Source organism: Manis javanica, chromosome 3, assembly GCF_040802235.1.
Source record: "Manis javanica isolate MJ-LG chromosome 3, MJ_LKY, whole genome shotgun sequence".
Taxonomy (NCBI): Eukaryota; Metazoa; Chordata; class Mammalia; order Pholidota; family Manidae; genus Manis; species Manis javanica.
In genome coordinates this window covers 19,422,968-19,439,048 of record NC_133158.1, presented here as the reverse complement: position 1 = coordinate 19,439,048, position 16,081 = coordinate 19,422,968, and the positions used below count along the sequence as shown (strand labels likewise).

The 16,081-nt window shown below is 39.8% G+C and overlaps 1 protein-coding gene across 4 annotated transcripts in view; it reads right to left on the bottom strand.

The window, feature by feature from the left end:
• Positions 1-16,081, bottom strand: part of GXYLT2 (glucoside xylosyltransferase 2) — a 71,893-nt gene that overhangs the window by 35,600 nt on the left and 20,212 nt on the right. For all 4 annotated transcript variants that reach the window (XR_012128971.1, XM_017652218.3, XM_073230915.1 and 1 more), the window contains exon 3: positions 7,366-7,497. Coding sequence is in view for 3 of the 4 variants with exons in the window: in XM_017652218.3 (XP_017507707.2) it covers positions 7,366-7,497 (132 nt within the window). In the remaining variant the exon portion in view is untranslated. The remainder of the gene's footprint in view (positions 1-7,365; positions 7,498-16,081) is intronic.

Sequence of the window (16,081 nt, the reverse complement as noted above, 5' to 3'; positions counted from 1 at the left end):
TAGTATTGTTTTATAATTCTTTTTATAACTAATTTTGGTAGTCGTATTGTCTCTTTGATTCCTGATTTTAGTAATTTGAATCCTTTTTTTTCCTCTTAGTCTAGCTACAGGTTTATCAATTTTGTTGATCTTTTCAAAGAATCGACTAAGTTTTGTTATCTTCTATTATTTTTCTAGTCTCTATTTCATTATTTTTTACTCTTATCTTTATTATTTCCTTCCTTCTGTTTACGTGGATTTAGTTTCTTTATCTTTTTGAAGAGTCTTAAGGTAGAAGTAAGTTACGATTTGAAATCTATTTCATTTGCAATGAAGCAGTTTACAACCATCAATTTCAATCTAAGTCCTGCCATAGCTGCCTCCTGGATGTGTTGGTATGTTGTAACCTTCATTTTAATCCATCCTGTGTAATTTCTTCTTTGACCTATTGGTTATTTAGAAGGACGTCGTTTAATTTCGATATATTTGTGGAATTCTCAAATACCTTTCTTTTACTGACTTGTGATTTCATTTCGCGTGGTCAGAAAACACACTCTGCATGATTCCACTCCTTTTAAGTTTATTGAGGCTTGTTTATTTATGGCCTAACATATGGTCTATCCTATAAAATGTTCTATAAGTTAAATTTATGTCTGCCATTTTCCTTTTTGTTTTCGATATGTCTCATGTCTTTTTTTGTTCTTCTAGTCATCCTTTACAGCTTTCTTTTGCAATGACTGAATATTTTATAAAGTATCATATTCTTTTACTGAATTCTTCCACCATATTCTTTGAGATGTTTCCTCAGAGACTGTTCTAGGGCTTCCCATATACATATCTCATTAGAATACATTTCAGATTTGTATTAACTCCACTGACATATACAATGTTAGTCCTATAGCTCTCTTCTTCATCTTCATATTATGCCATCATTGTTGCACATATTACAGCTACCCATATTATCAACCCAATAATATCTGATTATAATTGCTACTTCATATGACTTCATGTGCTGCAAGGAAGGTTAGAGGAAGGAGAACAAGTATATATTTACAGAATTTGTTGTTTACCTTCTTATAGACCATTTCTGGTTTTCTTCATTTGTTCTTGTGGATCCAAGTTACTTGGACCTGGCGTCATTTTCTTATTCCGTACAACTTTTTCCACTATGACCTCCTTTGTGCTATTTTTGTTAAATAAATTACATTTCTATGTTATAGGCCTAGCAATACTGGTTATATACATATTATTTTATACAATTTTTAAAAATCAGTTAAGCAAACAAAGAATAAGAAATATTCATTTGTAATGTCTTCTGCATAATAGCCTGCACTGCTGCCCCCTTTTTTTTCAAATGTCATTTTGAATTACTGTCAGGTCACTTGCTTTCAGACAGAAGAACTTCCTTCAGCATTGCTTATAAGGTGGTTTTGGTAGCAATTCTTAGTTTTTGTTTACTTGGCAATGACTTTACTTCACCTTCATTTTTAAAATGGCTTTGCTGGATATAATATTTTTGGATGACAGTCTCCTACCTCCCCAACCTTTGGCACTTCAGTATGTCATCCCATGGCTTTCTAATGGAAGGTCAGCTGTTAATCTTACTGGAGCACCCTTGTATAAGACAGTTGTTTTTCTCTTGCTGCTTTTAAGACTTTGTCTTTTCATTTAGGATTTCTATTTTGATTTATCTGCATGCAGATCTCTCTGAGAGATCTCTTATCTTACTTGAAGTTCTTTGAACTTTGACATGTAGATTGTTGCTCATGGAGTTTGCAAGTTTTCAACCATTATTTCTTCAAATATTTTTTCTATTCCTTTCTCCTCTCCTCTCCTGGTGTTCCCTGCCATCATGTATATGCTGGTGTGCCTGATGGTGTTTCACCTTTCTCTGTCTCTGTTTCTTTTATTCAGCATTTTCCTTCTATTGTTCAGATTGCATAATCTTTATTGATTTATCTCCAAGTTATAGATTCTTTCTACTTTAAGTTCAAATCTGCTATGAGCCTCTCTAATGACTTTTTTATTTCAGTTATTGAAACTTTCAACTCCAGTACTTCCATTGGGCTCTAAAAAAAAAAATCATCACTTTTCTCTCTTTATAGGTATTCTTGATTTTAAATGACATTGTCATCATATTTTATTTTACTTAACTATAGTTTCTTTTTGTTCCTTTGACATATTTACAATGGCTGCTTTGACGTCTTTTTCCCACTAAATCTGACAACAGGGTCTTCACACAGGCAGTTTCTGTTCCACGAGTGAGTCACATTTTTCTGTTCCTTTGCATGATTCATAACATTTTCTTTGAAAAAAAATTAGATCATATATTTATCATGTTTATCTATTGTAGCATGATAATATATTTTAGGATGTTCTAGATAATATACTGTGGTAATTCTGGATACTAGTTACCCCCCAAAACCTATAGGGCTTGTTGATGTTGCTTGCTTATTTATGGGTATAGTATCTTGACTAGATGATTGTAGTGAAGTTCATTTCACCCAGTGTTTGAAGCCTGTGATGTTCCTCAGTGTGGGCAGCCTTGGGCATGTGTACAATCACCCTGGTATGACGGTGGTTTTATTAGGGTTCTCTTCGACACTTTCTCTAAATTTTCTGTTTAAGTTGTCCACGTCTGCTGGTATCACACCCAGCTATTAACCGCCACTAATTTCCAGCTGATTGCTTTATTGTTTTTGACAATGGCATGAGGCATAAATTGTTCCTAGTTAGATCTATTTGAGGCCCCTGCGGGAATAGTTTTTGAAGCCAGTCTTTGAAACTTTGTTCTGACACCAGGAAGGCACACTTTTTTTCTGTCTCTCTCCCTGTTTCTCCCTTGCAAGCTAACTGGCCTAACGTTTAGCTTGCTGCTCTCATGAAGCTACCAGCTTCCTCTTAACTAAGGGAGCCTCTGAATCCTTGGCCACACTTGCCTGGAACTTAAGCTCCTCAACACATAGCTGGCAGAGATGACAAATGCTGATGAGTTGCTTCTCCCAAGGAAATACCATATCCCTCAACTGGAAGCTGAGGAGAAAAGAATCCCTGTGTTCTTGATGAAACTGATGGAGTTGAATTTCTGTCATGCTGACCTGGAGGGGGGAAGGGAGGGAGAAGGTTGTGGTTCAAATGTCACAGAATCTCACTATTTTTTTTACCAAGTTTTAGTAGATTTCCTTGACTAACAAATCTGTTTCTTCATTTGCTTCAACCCTTAGACACTTTCCAAAGACTCCAGATGGTTGATTTAAAATAATTTCCACCAGTGATGCTTGTTTTCCTGGGGAGCCATTCCACAGAGCAGCTCATGCCACCATGTAGGAAGCTGCCCCCCTACCATGCTCTTTTTTCTGCTGCAGTAGCTAAGCTCTAGAATTTGGGTCTCAGGCTGCTTCAAGCAATCATTATGCTCATGGAGTGAGACTTGCAAGGGACTGAGTGAGAGACAGTCAGAGCCTAGATGACCCTGTGGGGGCCCCTGGATCTAGCCATGCTTGGGATCAGCCCTATCATCTGGACTTGACAGTCAGATAAGCCAATACATTTCCTTCTTTGCTTAGCTAGTGGAGTTGAATTTCTCTCACATGTAACCAAGAGTTGTAACTCATCCTGAATGTCAAACCTTTAATAATTTTGTAGTAAATGATAGGTCCTGTGGAAAGCTTGTTCAATAAAATTGGTGACTAGGGTCATTTTCCTGTGATCTTTTTGGTAGCTAATCTCATCCTGAAATTTATGGCATTTTGGTGCTTAATGAAATACGTGGACATGATTTATGGTGATTCCAATTGATATTCCTCTTAGTAAGGATTTTTAATAGAGTCCTATAGGTTTGTCAATATTTGGTGATATCCAAAGGGTTGGTTTCAAGAAAACCTCAATGTTCATTTCTACAATATCAATAATAATATAGAGGCCTGGCCTAAATTATAAAAAGATCTAATCAGCCACATAAGCCCCCTTTTTCCATTAGCCTACAGCTAATTCATTGGAGTATCTCTGGTAAGTAAACAGTTTTGCAAATATTGGAACCAGTCACAGACTGCTCTAACAAACTATAGGCGGAGAAGGGGAATATTTGTGGCTCATCACGTGATATAGAAAATGTAGGTAGACTAATTTCTGTGGTTATTTGGCATCATACTTCTTTGAAATATTAAAGAAGGGGATAAGTTTGTTGGAAACACAGAATCAGAGAACTCTCAGGATGAATTTACAGATTAAGGTTGTAAACAATTTCATCCTGCCTCTCTTGACAATATTCTCCCCTAACTACCTCTAATATGGACGCTCATGGCAAGTGTTGGGCACAAGAAAGACATTAGACATTATTATAAACTTGGAACTTATTACAACTTGGTTTTAGAAGACTTTCTCCCTGGGTAAGGCCTGGAAAGTGCCTTCACCTACCTCATATTTCCATATGGGGTGCCACTTGCCAATGAAGTCTTCAAGATTCTGCAATCCAGTGATCACTGTCATGTTTTAAAAACCTTCAGGATCTCCAGAGGACCACAGTTATTGAGGAGATGGGTTTTTGAAATCAAAGAGGCATGTGTATAACAAAGTTATAGATCCATTATAAAATCTTACTAATTCCAATTAAACAGTGGGAAGGTGATAAGAAGTCAGGAAATTCAACTATTCTTCATGAGTACAAGCCTTCTGGAAAAAGGGAAACGTCCTCCAGGATCCATTTTAATGAACAGATTTGATTTATTTGTAAGTGGCATATTGTTTTAAATACTTTAGCTTCTGAATTACCTGGAAGCAGTTGCATCTCAGAGAGCTTAATCAAGCCATCTGCAGTTTCTTTTGTAGTAATAATGGCCCTGCTTTTAGGACCATTATTCACAGAAATAGAAAAGTAAATACCAACTAATTTTTAAGACTTCATAAATCATGAGTTTATGGGATCTGAATTCCACTAACTATACTTGAGAATCTAATAGGCTTGAGCTGCATAAACTTGTGCTCTGATATTAATTATTCTGACAGTAAAATCTTATGTGAGAAAGGATTTCCTCTATGGGTTTAGGGTAGATGACACCCTTTTTGATTATGTGGTTTTCAGTCAATTGCCCAGCCACCTGATAGAGTGTTTGCTTTTTTGAATCTCTGTCTTCTCTGTGTTGCCCCAGCAGCACACTTGATTTGGTTTTATAGAGATGAATTCCAAGGAAAACATCCCCTAGACTTTATTTCAAGTTATCCTGAGGATCAACACATCTCAGTGATGCCCCAAAAATGCCATGTTCATAATCTGCTGTTATAATATACAACTCAGGGAAGGTAAATGTCCTGTCAACCACAATCTTTATTATTACTTAAGGAAGTCTAGTTTCCATTATCAAAAGTAGATAAGGAATGCCAGCACCCATTTGTCATTCAAAATGGAACACTTACTTAGCTGGGAATGATTGAAAACCATCATATTGGTGGGGTTGTTTTTATAACAGTGGTGATAAAGTCACAATTCAAGGACAGGGAAAATTCAGAGGTGGTTCCACTGGGTTGCTAATATTTTTTGGATAGATTAGAGAGGCAATTTTCCAACAGTAACTTTGGCTTTCTAATACTTTTTTCCCCCTAAAGCAGAGACAAGAAACAGAAATCTGACATTTTTTTCTCATCTGAAATGGTAATTAGTTTTTATATCACCAACCTAGAGATTTTAGTTCCCATTTGAGGTAGTCTTTTCTTACCCTATTTTTATGCAATTAACCCCTTCTCAACATGTACAAAGGGCTGTGACACGTGAAAAATAGGTCATTTAATGAGTGAGCGAGCTTGAGCAGCCGCTCTGCGCCAATAGTACAGCAGGCTTTGTTCTTCTTACAGGTTCTGTTCTGGGCAGGAAATGCTAAATTTGCCACTTGCCATTTAGGGTTGCAGACCAACAGATGGTAAGACTTCCCTGTGTGCCTGTCTCCCAGGCACCTCAAAATCAAAATATCACCCAAATTACACTCCTCCCCACCTTAACAAAATTAGTTTTCCTCCCATCTTTTCTCTCTCTTAATAGCACCACCATCCATTTAGTGGGTTGAACCACAAGAAATTGCCTTTTTGTAGGTCACCGAGAGCTGAATGTTGGTGATTTCAAACAGATCACCCTGGGTAGTCGTTCAGTTCAGAAACCTGGGTGAAATCCTTATTCCCCTTATTCCGTGGGTGAACCTCACTCCACTTCAGTTCTTATAACCAGCCAGCCATGAGGACTGATAAATTCTGTTTCTCAGGCAGGTTCTGAATCCACCCTGCAAAGCAACCAGCAGAGCCCAAGTCATCCATAATCACTCGGTAATTCCACTGTCCACGCAGAAGCCAGGTCAGGCCATCTCACTCCCACGGTACGAATCAATCAACAACTTCTCAATGCCCTTAACACAGAGACCAGACAAGCCAACATGGCTTATAGAGGCTCCAAGCTCCCACCCCTGTGGACCTCTTCAATCCCACCTCCATCTATTTTCTAGTTATTGTACTTTCTTTTATTTTTCTCAAATATGCTCCTTCCCAACTCAAGAGTTTTTGTACGTACTGCTCCATCTGCCTGGAGCCCTCTTCTCTCTCTTTACTCCCGAGACCCTTATCACTCAGGGATCCCGACTTCTCCATGACCCCTCCCAGCTCCTCGCGGGAGGCCATGCTACACACGTCCATGAGACTCTGTTCTCCACCTCCTCACAGATCATACTTCTAATTCCCTGTACGAGTCCTGCTAGGCCCAGACTCCAAGGGGGCAAGACCACAGCTGCCATGCTGGGCCATCACTAAGCTGCCATCACTAAGCCAAGGCCTACCACCCAGTGGACATTCGGTGTAAGTTTGCTGAAAGCATGAATCCCTTACGAAAGTCAAGGTTGCAATTCACAATTCAAGGTTGCCATCTTCGTTTCATGATAGTCCAGTTTTGATAGATACTCAGTGATTTTTCTATTTAAAAAGGAGACAAAAATATTCAATCAAAAAACTCACAACTGAAAGGCTGAACCAGAACTCTGGACCTTTTCTGAATTATTCTTGCATGGTTACATCTGGTAGTAATCATTGTTATAAGACAAATGATAATAATCAAAGTTAACATTTACTGAGGGCCAACGATGGGCCAAGCCTACGGAGGGAAATGAGACTTAGGAGAAGTGGGGATTTACTAAGGTTTGCACAGCTGGCAAATGGTGGAGCCACAATCCTAAATGCTTTGGAAAAGAGTTTCTAGAACACAGGGTCCCTGACCCTATCCCCTGAAGACTGAGTGCATCAACTGCGGAATCTGAGAAACACATTGCCAGTTGTCAGTAAAATATCTCTAAGCACAAGCCAGCTGATTTTACCATGTTTCCAAGAGCAATTCTCATTAAAAGCAGGCATTCCTACCGGAAGAAAGAGTCTCTGGGCAGCGCAGGGTTTGAATAATTTCTTCCATTCCTGAGGATTTCCAGCTGAAAATGTGATGGGATAGATTCTGTGCTCAAACTTCTTTGTATATAGGTCAGGCCACTGTCGTAACTGAAAAACATGGGAGACACAGGAGGGTGATTAGCCCCAGAAATACAGAAAACACCAGAAGCTTCCCAACAGTCAAATGGAAATCATTCAGGCAACTTACATAGAAAGTCTAACTTCACCACCACCACTACTGCTCAGTGGATGAAAGACCATTGCTAGGATTTAAAAAACAGCATCCAGAGTTGCACAGGATTATTTGGAGACTGGCACATAAACAGTGCAAGGGGAGTTTAGATTTGAACAAACTTCTAAGAAGGTAATTTGTAGTTGGGTAAGAATAAACCCCAAAAGATTGAGGTAGATTGCAATGACTTTCACTGCAAGCTAGTTTGTGATTACAAAAAAACTTGGGAACAAACTAAATGCTCAATTATAAGGAATTGGGACAATTAATTAGGATAGAACTATGAAACAGAGTATTGTTCAGAAATAAAGTAGGTTTTTACGCATAGATATGGAAAAATGGTTATGACATATAGTTAGGTTTTAGAAAAGGCAACATGCACAAAAACCCTTATAATATGGTTCTATCTTAAAGGGAAAAAATATATGCATATATATTTTATATGTAGATGAAAATCTGGACAGATATGCCCACATTGTTAAAAGTGGGCACTTGTGGAGGAGAGGGTGGTGACAGTTGTATTTTCCAGGTTTATATTTCTACATCCTTTAGAACTTTTACAGTGAGTATATGTTACTTTCTTTGCATATATTAATTTTTTAACAAAATTATTTTAATAAATAGACTTAATTAAATTAATTAATTTATTTATATTTTAATTTTGATATCATTAATCCACAGTTATATGACAAACATTATGTTTACTAGACTCCCCCCATCACCAAGTTCCCCCCACATACTCCACTGCAGTCACTGTCCATCAGTGTAATAAGATGCTGTAGAATCACTACCTGTCCTCCCCGTGCTGTAGAGCCTTCCCTGTGCACCCCCCACATTACGCATGCTAATTGTAATGCCCCCTTTCTCCCCTCCCCTTATCCCTACCTTCCCATTCATCCTCCCCTGTCCCTTTCCCTTTGTAACTGTTAGTCCATTCTTGGGTTCTGTGAATCTGCTGCTGTTTTGTTCCTTCAGTTTTTTTCTTTGTTCTTATACTCCACATATAAGTGAAATCATCTGATACTTGTCTTTCTCCACCTGGCTTATTTCACTGAGCATAATACCCTCTAGCTCCATCCATGTTGTTGCAAATGGTAGGATCTGTTTTCTTCTTATGGCTGAATATGATTGTGTATATGTACCACATCTTCTTTATTCACTCATCTACTGATGGAACTTAGGTTGCTTCCATTTCTTGGCTATTGTAAATAGTGCTGTGATAAACATAGGGTGCATATGTCTTTTTCAAACTGGGCTGCTGCATTCTTAGGGTAAATACCTAGGAGTGGAATTCCTGGATCAAATGGTATTTCTATTTTGAGTTTTTTGAGAAATCTCCATACTGCTTTCCACAATGGTTGAACTAATTTAGATTCCCACCAGCAGTGTAGGAGGGTTCCCCTTTCTCAACATCCTCACCAACATTTGTTGTTGTTTGTCTTTTGGACAGTGGCAATCTTACTGGTGTGAGGTGATATCTCATCATGGTTTTAATTTGCATTTCTCTGATGACTAGTGATGTGGAGCATCTTTTCATGTGCCTGTTGGCCATCTGAATTTCTTCTTTGGAGAACTGTTCAGTTCCTCTGATCATTTTTTGATTGGATTATTTGCTTTTTGTTTGTTGAGGTGCATGAGCTCTTTATATATTTTGGATGTCAACCCTTTATCGGATCTGTTATTTATGAATATATTCTCCCATACTGTAGGATGCCTTTTTGTTCTATTGGTGGTGCCCTTTGCTGAACAGAAGCTTTTCAGCTTGATAAAGTCCCAGTTGTTCATTTTTGCTTTTCTTTCCCTTGCCCGGGGAGATATGTTCATCAAGAAGTTGCTCATGTTTATGTCCAAGAGATTTTTGCCTATGTTTTTTTCTAAGAGTTTTATGGTTTCATGGCTTACATTCAGGTCTTTGATCCATTTTGAATGTACTTTTGTGTATGGGGTTAGACAATAATCCAGTTTCATTCTCTTACATGTAGCTGTCCAGTTTTGCCAACACCAGCTGTTGAAGAGGCTGCATTTCCCCATTGTACGTCCATGGCTCCTTTATTGTATATTAATTGACTGTATATGTTTGGGTTAATATCTGGACTCTATATTTGGTTCCACTGGTCTGTGGGTTTGTTCTTGTGTCAGTACCAAATTGTCACCAAATTGTCTTGATTACTGTGGCTTTGTAGTAGAGCTTGAAGTTGGGAAGCAAGATGCCCCCTGCTTTATTCTTCCTTCTCAGGATTGCTTTGTCTATTCAGGGTCTTTCATGGTTCCATAGACTTTATTTTTTTAGAGCATTTTTATGATTATAGAAAAATTGAGCAGGAAGCACAGGGTTCCCTTATTTCCTCTCCCTCCCCTCCCCCCCACAGGCCCCCCTATTATTAACATCTTGCTTTAGTTGTTACATGTGGTACAAGTGACGAACCAGTAGCAGTGCATGAGTAAGTGAAGCCCATAGTTTATATTAGGGTTCATTCTGTGTTGGACAGCTCTGTGGGTTTTAGCAAATGCTCAGTGTCATGTATCCTCCATTAAAATATCATGCAGAATAGTTTCATTCCCTAAAAAGCCCTTCTGTTCCACCTGTTCATCCCTTCCTCCTTCCCTCTCCAGGATCTCCTGCAACTACTGATTTCTTTACTATCTCTTAGTTTTGTTTTTCCAGAATGTGATATAGTTGGAATTGCAGAGTATGTGACCTTTTCAGATTGGCTTCTTCCACTCAGCAATATGCAGTTAAGTTCCCTCCGTGTCTTTTTGTGGATTGATGGCTTGTTTACTTTTTTTTTATCACTGAGTAATATTCCACTGTATGCATATACCACAGTGTGTTTATCCATTTACCTATAGAAGGATATCTTGGCTGCTTCCAGTTTTGGGTGATTATGAATAAAGCTGCTACACACATTCATGTGCAGGTTTTTGTGTGGACGGTTTTTCATTTCATTTGGATAAAGGAGTGCGATTGCTGAGCTGTATGGTCAGCCTACATTTAGCTCAGAAATTGTCAAACTGCCTTCTAAGCAGCTGTACCATTCTGCATTCCCACTAGTAGCACAAGAGACTTCCTATTGCTCCTCATCCTCATCAGCATTATGGGTGGTCAGTGTTGTGGATTGTGGCCATTCTAAAAGGCCTGCAGTGGTACCCCACTGTTGCTTTAATTTGCAAGTCATTTCCCTAATGACATAGTAGGTTGAACATCCTTTAATATGATTAACTACCATCTGTGTATCTTCTTAACTTTTTGAGTTAATGCCTTCCCATTGCCACAAAAATTCTACTTCTAAGAATTTATTCAAGGAAAAAGTTCAAAAGCGAGCACACACTTATTGCCGGGCTGTTTATCACAGTGTTGTTTGTAATAATGAAAAATGAAACCAAACTAAATAAGAGATTGATTAAATAAGTTCTGGGGCATGTTGACATAACAGAATACTACATAGCCAGTGTTGTAAAAGGAAGGTTGACAAACTATAGCAGTGCAAGGGCCAAATGCAGCTGGCTACGAAAAGCACACAAGCCAAGAATGATTAGACATTGTCAAATAGTTGGGGAAAAAAAATAAAAACAAGAGTAATATTTTGTAACATGAAATCTGAAATCGCATGAAATCTAATTTTGTGTCCATAAATAAAAGGTTTATTAGAGCACAGCCACACCCATTTGTTTACACATTTGCATGACTATTCTTACATTAAACAGCACAGCTGAGTAGCTGTGAGGCCATACAGCCTGCAAAGCCTAAAGTAGTTACTATCTGGTCATTCACAGAAAAAGTTGGCCAACTCCTGTTTCAGGAGAATTTCAGTAATATGTCAGTGATAAAAAGAGAATATAGGATATGATCCCATGTCTGATGTCCACATGAAAAGCAAAAGAATTTAAGTAGATATACCAAAATTGTTGTCTCTGAGCATTAGTTGGATGGTTGCTTTTTTTATCTACTGATGACTTTATGACTGTTTTTGTTTTTACAGTGTACATACACTGCTTACATAATCACATGAAAGTTTTTGAAGAAACTTACTATTCGGAACACTTCAAATTTGCAATTTTGAGACAGATGGGAGAGAAATCTCAGGGTGAGAAAGAGTAGGAATGACAGTCGAAGTATTTACAAAATCAAAACCCACACCAGGCACAAATACTCTGTAAAATTGACTGGCCAGTCAAACAGATACTGGGCACACAATTATAGCCAGTATAATTGTGCCACAGCACGACAGCCCAGATGAGCCCTGGAAGGAGAACAGGAATGTTCTGTGTATTGTTTTCCTTGACCTTTTGATCTTTGGTATCCTATCTTCTAGAACAGTTTATGTGCCTTTGCCAATCAATGTCTTTTAGCTGGAATGTTCAGTCTATTTACATTTCTTACTATGAATACATTTGAAAAATATACTGACTCCAGCCACTGGAAGATCCTGTTGACACTTCTGGCAGAGCCACAGTGCACAAAGGATGCTGCTGCCCCACTGGGCCCACCTATCATGAGAGTGGGCTGGTGGCCATCCCCTCTTCTGTGTCCCACTTTCACTTGAGTCTGAATCTGGGAGAAGAGCACAGATTAGCCAAACCTAAAGCAAATGTCTGCTCCCAAGATGCCTGGAAAGGCATTTTCTGTTTGTATGTTGAGAGATAACAAAAATAACTGAAACTTTAAGATGTTACATATCTACAATGCAGATGGTAAATACCACCAGACATATTGTACTGCTGCAGCTTAAAAATAAAAATGTCCACTTAAATAGAGAGAATTTACCCATAAAAATCATGTTGGCAATTGGCATTTTTGTGTGTTTTGTCTTTACCCTGGGGCATATGGCCCTGAGCTTCCCTGGAAGTTATCACAAGAAACTCTGGACATTCTCACAAGGCCGTGGTGTTGGGACTGACAGCCTTGGGAAGGCTGGAATGGCCTGCTCTTCTTCCCCAGCACCTCCTGAGGCTAAACAGAAACCAACTGCTGCTGACCGACTACTTTAGGGCTAATAAAATACGCAACATATAGATGTCCTTTGGGGGAATGAAAGAACAAACAGATGACCTGATAAAGCCTCACAATTACACTCTTCAGTAATAGAGCAAGAATCGTTTGGCCCTTGAAACAGATGAAACAATTCAGACTCAAAGAAGTTCTGTGACTTATGTAAGAGAGAAGGTTTAAGTCTAAACTGGCACCATAATCCCTGCATGGAAAAGAAAGGGGTGCCGCCCTGTGCCCTGCCTAGCTTTTGATATCCTGTTATCATTTCCCTTGTCAGATGAGCTTCACTGGACTCACAAAGACCTGAGGAAATGAGCCATCAAAGGCTAAAGCCATCAGGCAATTCAAAACAGGGCACAACTTTACAGGTATCTACAATGATTTTCCCATTTGATTTAGCTCTGAATTTTTAATACCTAGTTAAGTATGGCTCATAGCAAATTACCCCAAAACTCAGTAGTGTAAAGCAACCATTCAGTATATGCTCATAGATTCCATGCATCAGGAACTCAGACAAGGCACAGGAGGGATGGTTTGACTCTGCCCCATGATGTCTGGGGCCTCGGTGGGAAGCCTGGAAGGCTGGGGGCTGGAATCACCCCAAGGCTCACCACTCAGGGCTGGAGACTGAGGCTAGCTGTCAGCTGGGCCCTCAGCTCCTCTCTGGGGAGGGCTCCCCAAGGGATTTCACGGTACAGGTAAGTCTGGGCTTCCTCACAGCATGGTGGCCAGGCAGAAGGAGGCAGGCAGAAGCTGCGTCCTTTCTATGACCTTGTCTCAGATGTCATATAGTATAACATTTGGCTAGTGTAACATAGTATAACACTCTATTACATATAACCATACATATCATATGTGTAGGTGCATAGGTATTAGCTGTGGCCTTATAACAAATACCTGAAAACTTAGTAGGTCAAACCCACAAACAACATGTCATGTACTTTCTTAGGGTCTGGAACCTGCAAGCTGAGTTGTTCTGGCTCAGGCCATCTCCTGAGGATGCAGCCCACTGGGACTACTGTCACCTGAAGGCTTGATGGGGCTGCAGGTTCTGTCTCCAAGCTCGCTCACATGACTGTCGCCAAGACGCCTTCATTCCTTAACAAATGGGCTTCTGCAAGGGCTGCTCTGACATGAAGGCTGGCTTCCCCCAGAGCAAATGATTGTAGAGAGAAAGATCAGGAAAGTTAACTAAGAGGGAAGGTGCAGTGCCTTTTTAACCTAATCTCAGATGTGACACAGCACCACTTTTTCTCTATGCTTTGGTCACACAGACCAGCCCTGGGACAGTGCAGGAGGGAAGTACACAGGGTGTGGATGACAGGAGGTGGGGCCACTGGTATTTCCTCTTTGGAAAATACAACCTGTTATGCATAGATAGTCAAACATACACATCTTCCATCCCTTTAGCTTTTTAAAAGTCCATGTCTGTGTTTTGTTCCACTTCAATCTCATGACCCAGCTTCTGGCATGCAGTAAGTACTCAATAAATACTTGTTAGATGGTAATAGCACAAGACATTACTGCTAGTGTTTGCCCAGAGCCAGAATTCCTCCATTCCTGCAAACAGAGCACTTCTCAGCCACTTGCAGTTGGGTGGGCCTTATGGCTACTTCTAGACAGTTCCATGAGAGCAGAAAACACCTGTGCCAGGGTCAAGCTGAGGGGGTAAAAGCACGATCATGATCCACTTGTCTCTCTCTTTCCTGCATGGCATCCCAAGAACTTTAGGGGCCAAGTGTTCCAGCAGGTGCAACTAGAAGCATGAGTAGTCTTTGCCAACTTCGGTCCCAGACCTAAGAGGCTGTGTAGACAGAGCCCGCTGCCTGTGTGAGACATGTAGCATGTGTGGAAATTCTCTGAGCTTTGAGTTGTTACTGCAGCCTGACCTGGCCTATTCTGGGTGCAGATTCATCATCTCTTTGATCAGCCCTGCTAGCTCCAGTTGTAGATGGGGAAACTAAAGCTCAAAAAGGCTGTAAGATTTGCCAGAGATCACACCGCAAGTTAACGATGGAGCTGAGTTTTGAAGTTGAGTCTTTTGTCTACTAGTTTGGGAGGTGGTATGTATAGTGGTTAAATGCATGGGGGTTTATTTGACCCAGGAATTCCACTCCTAGGAATTTACCCAAAGAAAACAAGATCCTAGATTCAAACAGACATATACTCCTCTATGTTTATCACAGCACTATTTACAATAGCCGTGATATGGAAGCAACCTAAGTGTCCATCAGTAGATGAATGAATAAAGAACATGTGGTACATATATACAGTGGAATATTATTCATCCATAAGAAGAAAACAAATCCTACCATTTGCAACAACATGGATGGAGCTGAAGGGAATTATGCTCAGTGAAACAAGCCAGGAGGAGAAAGACAAGTACCAAATGATTTCACTAATTTGTGGAGTATAACAAGAAGCAAAACTGAAGGAACAAAACAGCAGCAGACTCACAGACTCCAAGAAGGGACTAGCAGTTACCAAAGGGAAAGGGGATGGGGAGGGTGGGAAGGGGCGGGAGGGAGAAGGGGATTAAAGGGCATTACAATTAGCACACACAAAGTAGGGAGCTCATGGGAAGGCAGTATAGCACAGAGAAGACAAGCAGTGACTCTATATCATCTTACTATACTGATGAACAGTGACTGCAGTGGGGTGTGGGGTGGGGAGAACTTGATAATATGGGTGAATGTAGTAACCACAATGTTGCTCATGTGAAACTTCATGAGATTGTATATCAATGACACCTTCATATAAAAAGTGAAATCATCCTGGAAAAAATAGGTAAATACATGGGGGTTTGAGTCAGTAACCTTGAGCTGACACTTGGTGAGTGCTCAAAGTCTCTAAGCCTCGAAGATCTCAGTTTGTAAATAGGAACACTGTTGTTACCTGCTTCAAAGGACTGTTGAGAGGATCAAAGAAGAGTAAATTATAAATCAGAAGCCCTTGATAAATGGTATTTATCATCATCATCCTCATTTCCCCTACACATAGCTTCACAGCAGCTAACTATGCGTGTTTCAACCTTTGTCTTTCTTTTTCCCCTTGACTCAGATTTTTTCCAAGCCATTTTCCAATCAATTTCAAAGCCCCAAGACTATTCATTCCCGGGCTTCTCTTGGTGAAGATGTCAAAGTGATTTTTCTCTTAAGAAAACATAACACGTTCCTAGCTTTCTGTTATTAGCCTTTTTCTGCCCAACCTGCCTCTTTGGCATTTCTCATTAGCTCAGCTAACCAGGTGGCAGGACGCAGCACTATTGACCCAAGAAGGCAGATACGAAAGTAGGTGCTCGCTCTGCCAGCATGCAAGAACTTCCCACAAGGGAAACTTCAAGAAAAACAAAGCTTGGCCGGCAGAGTCACTCGTGTACCTAGACTGGGGAGAAGAGGTATTTCCAAAGCTCTCTTTGTGTAGGTAAAAAAATCAATTCTTGTCCCTCAGTATACTAATAGTAAAATAAG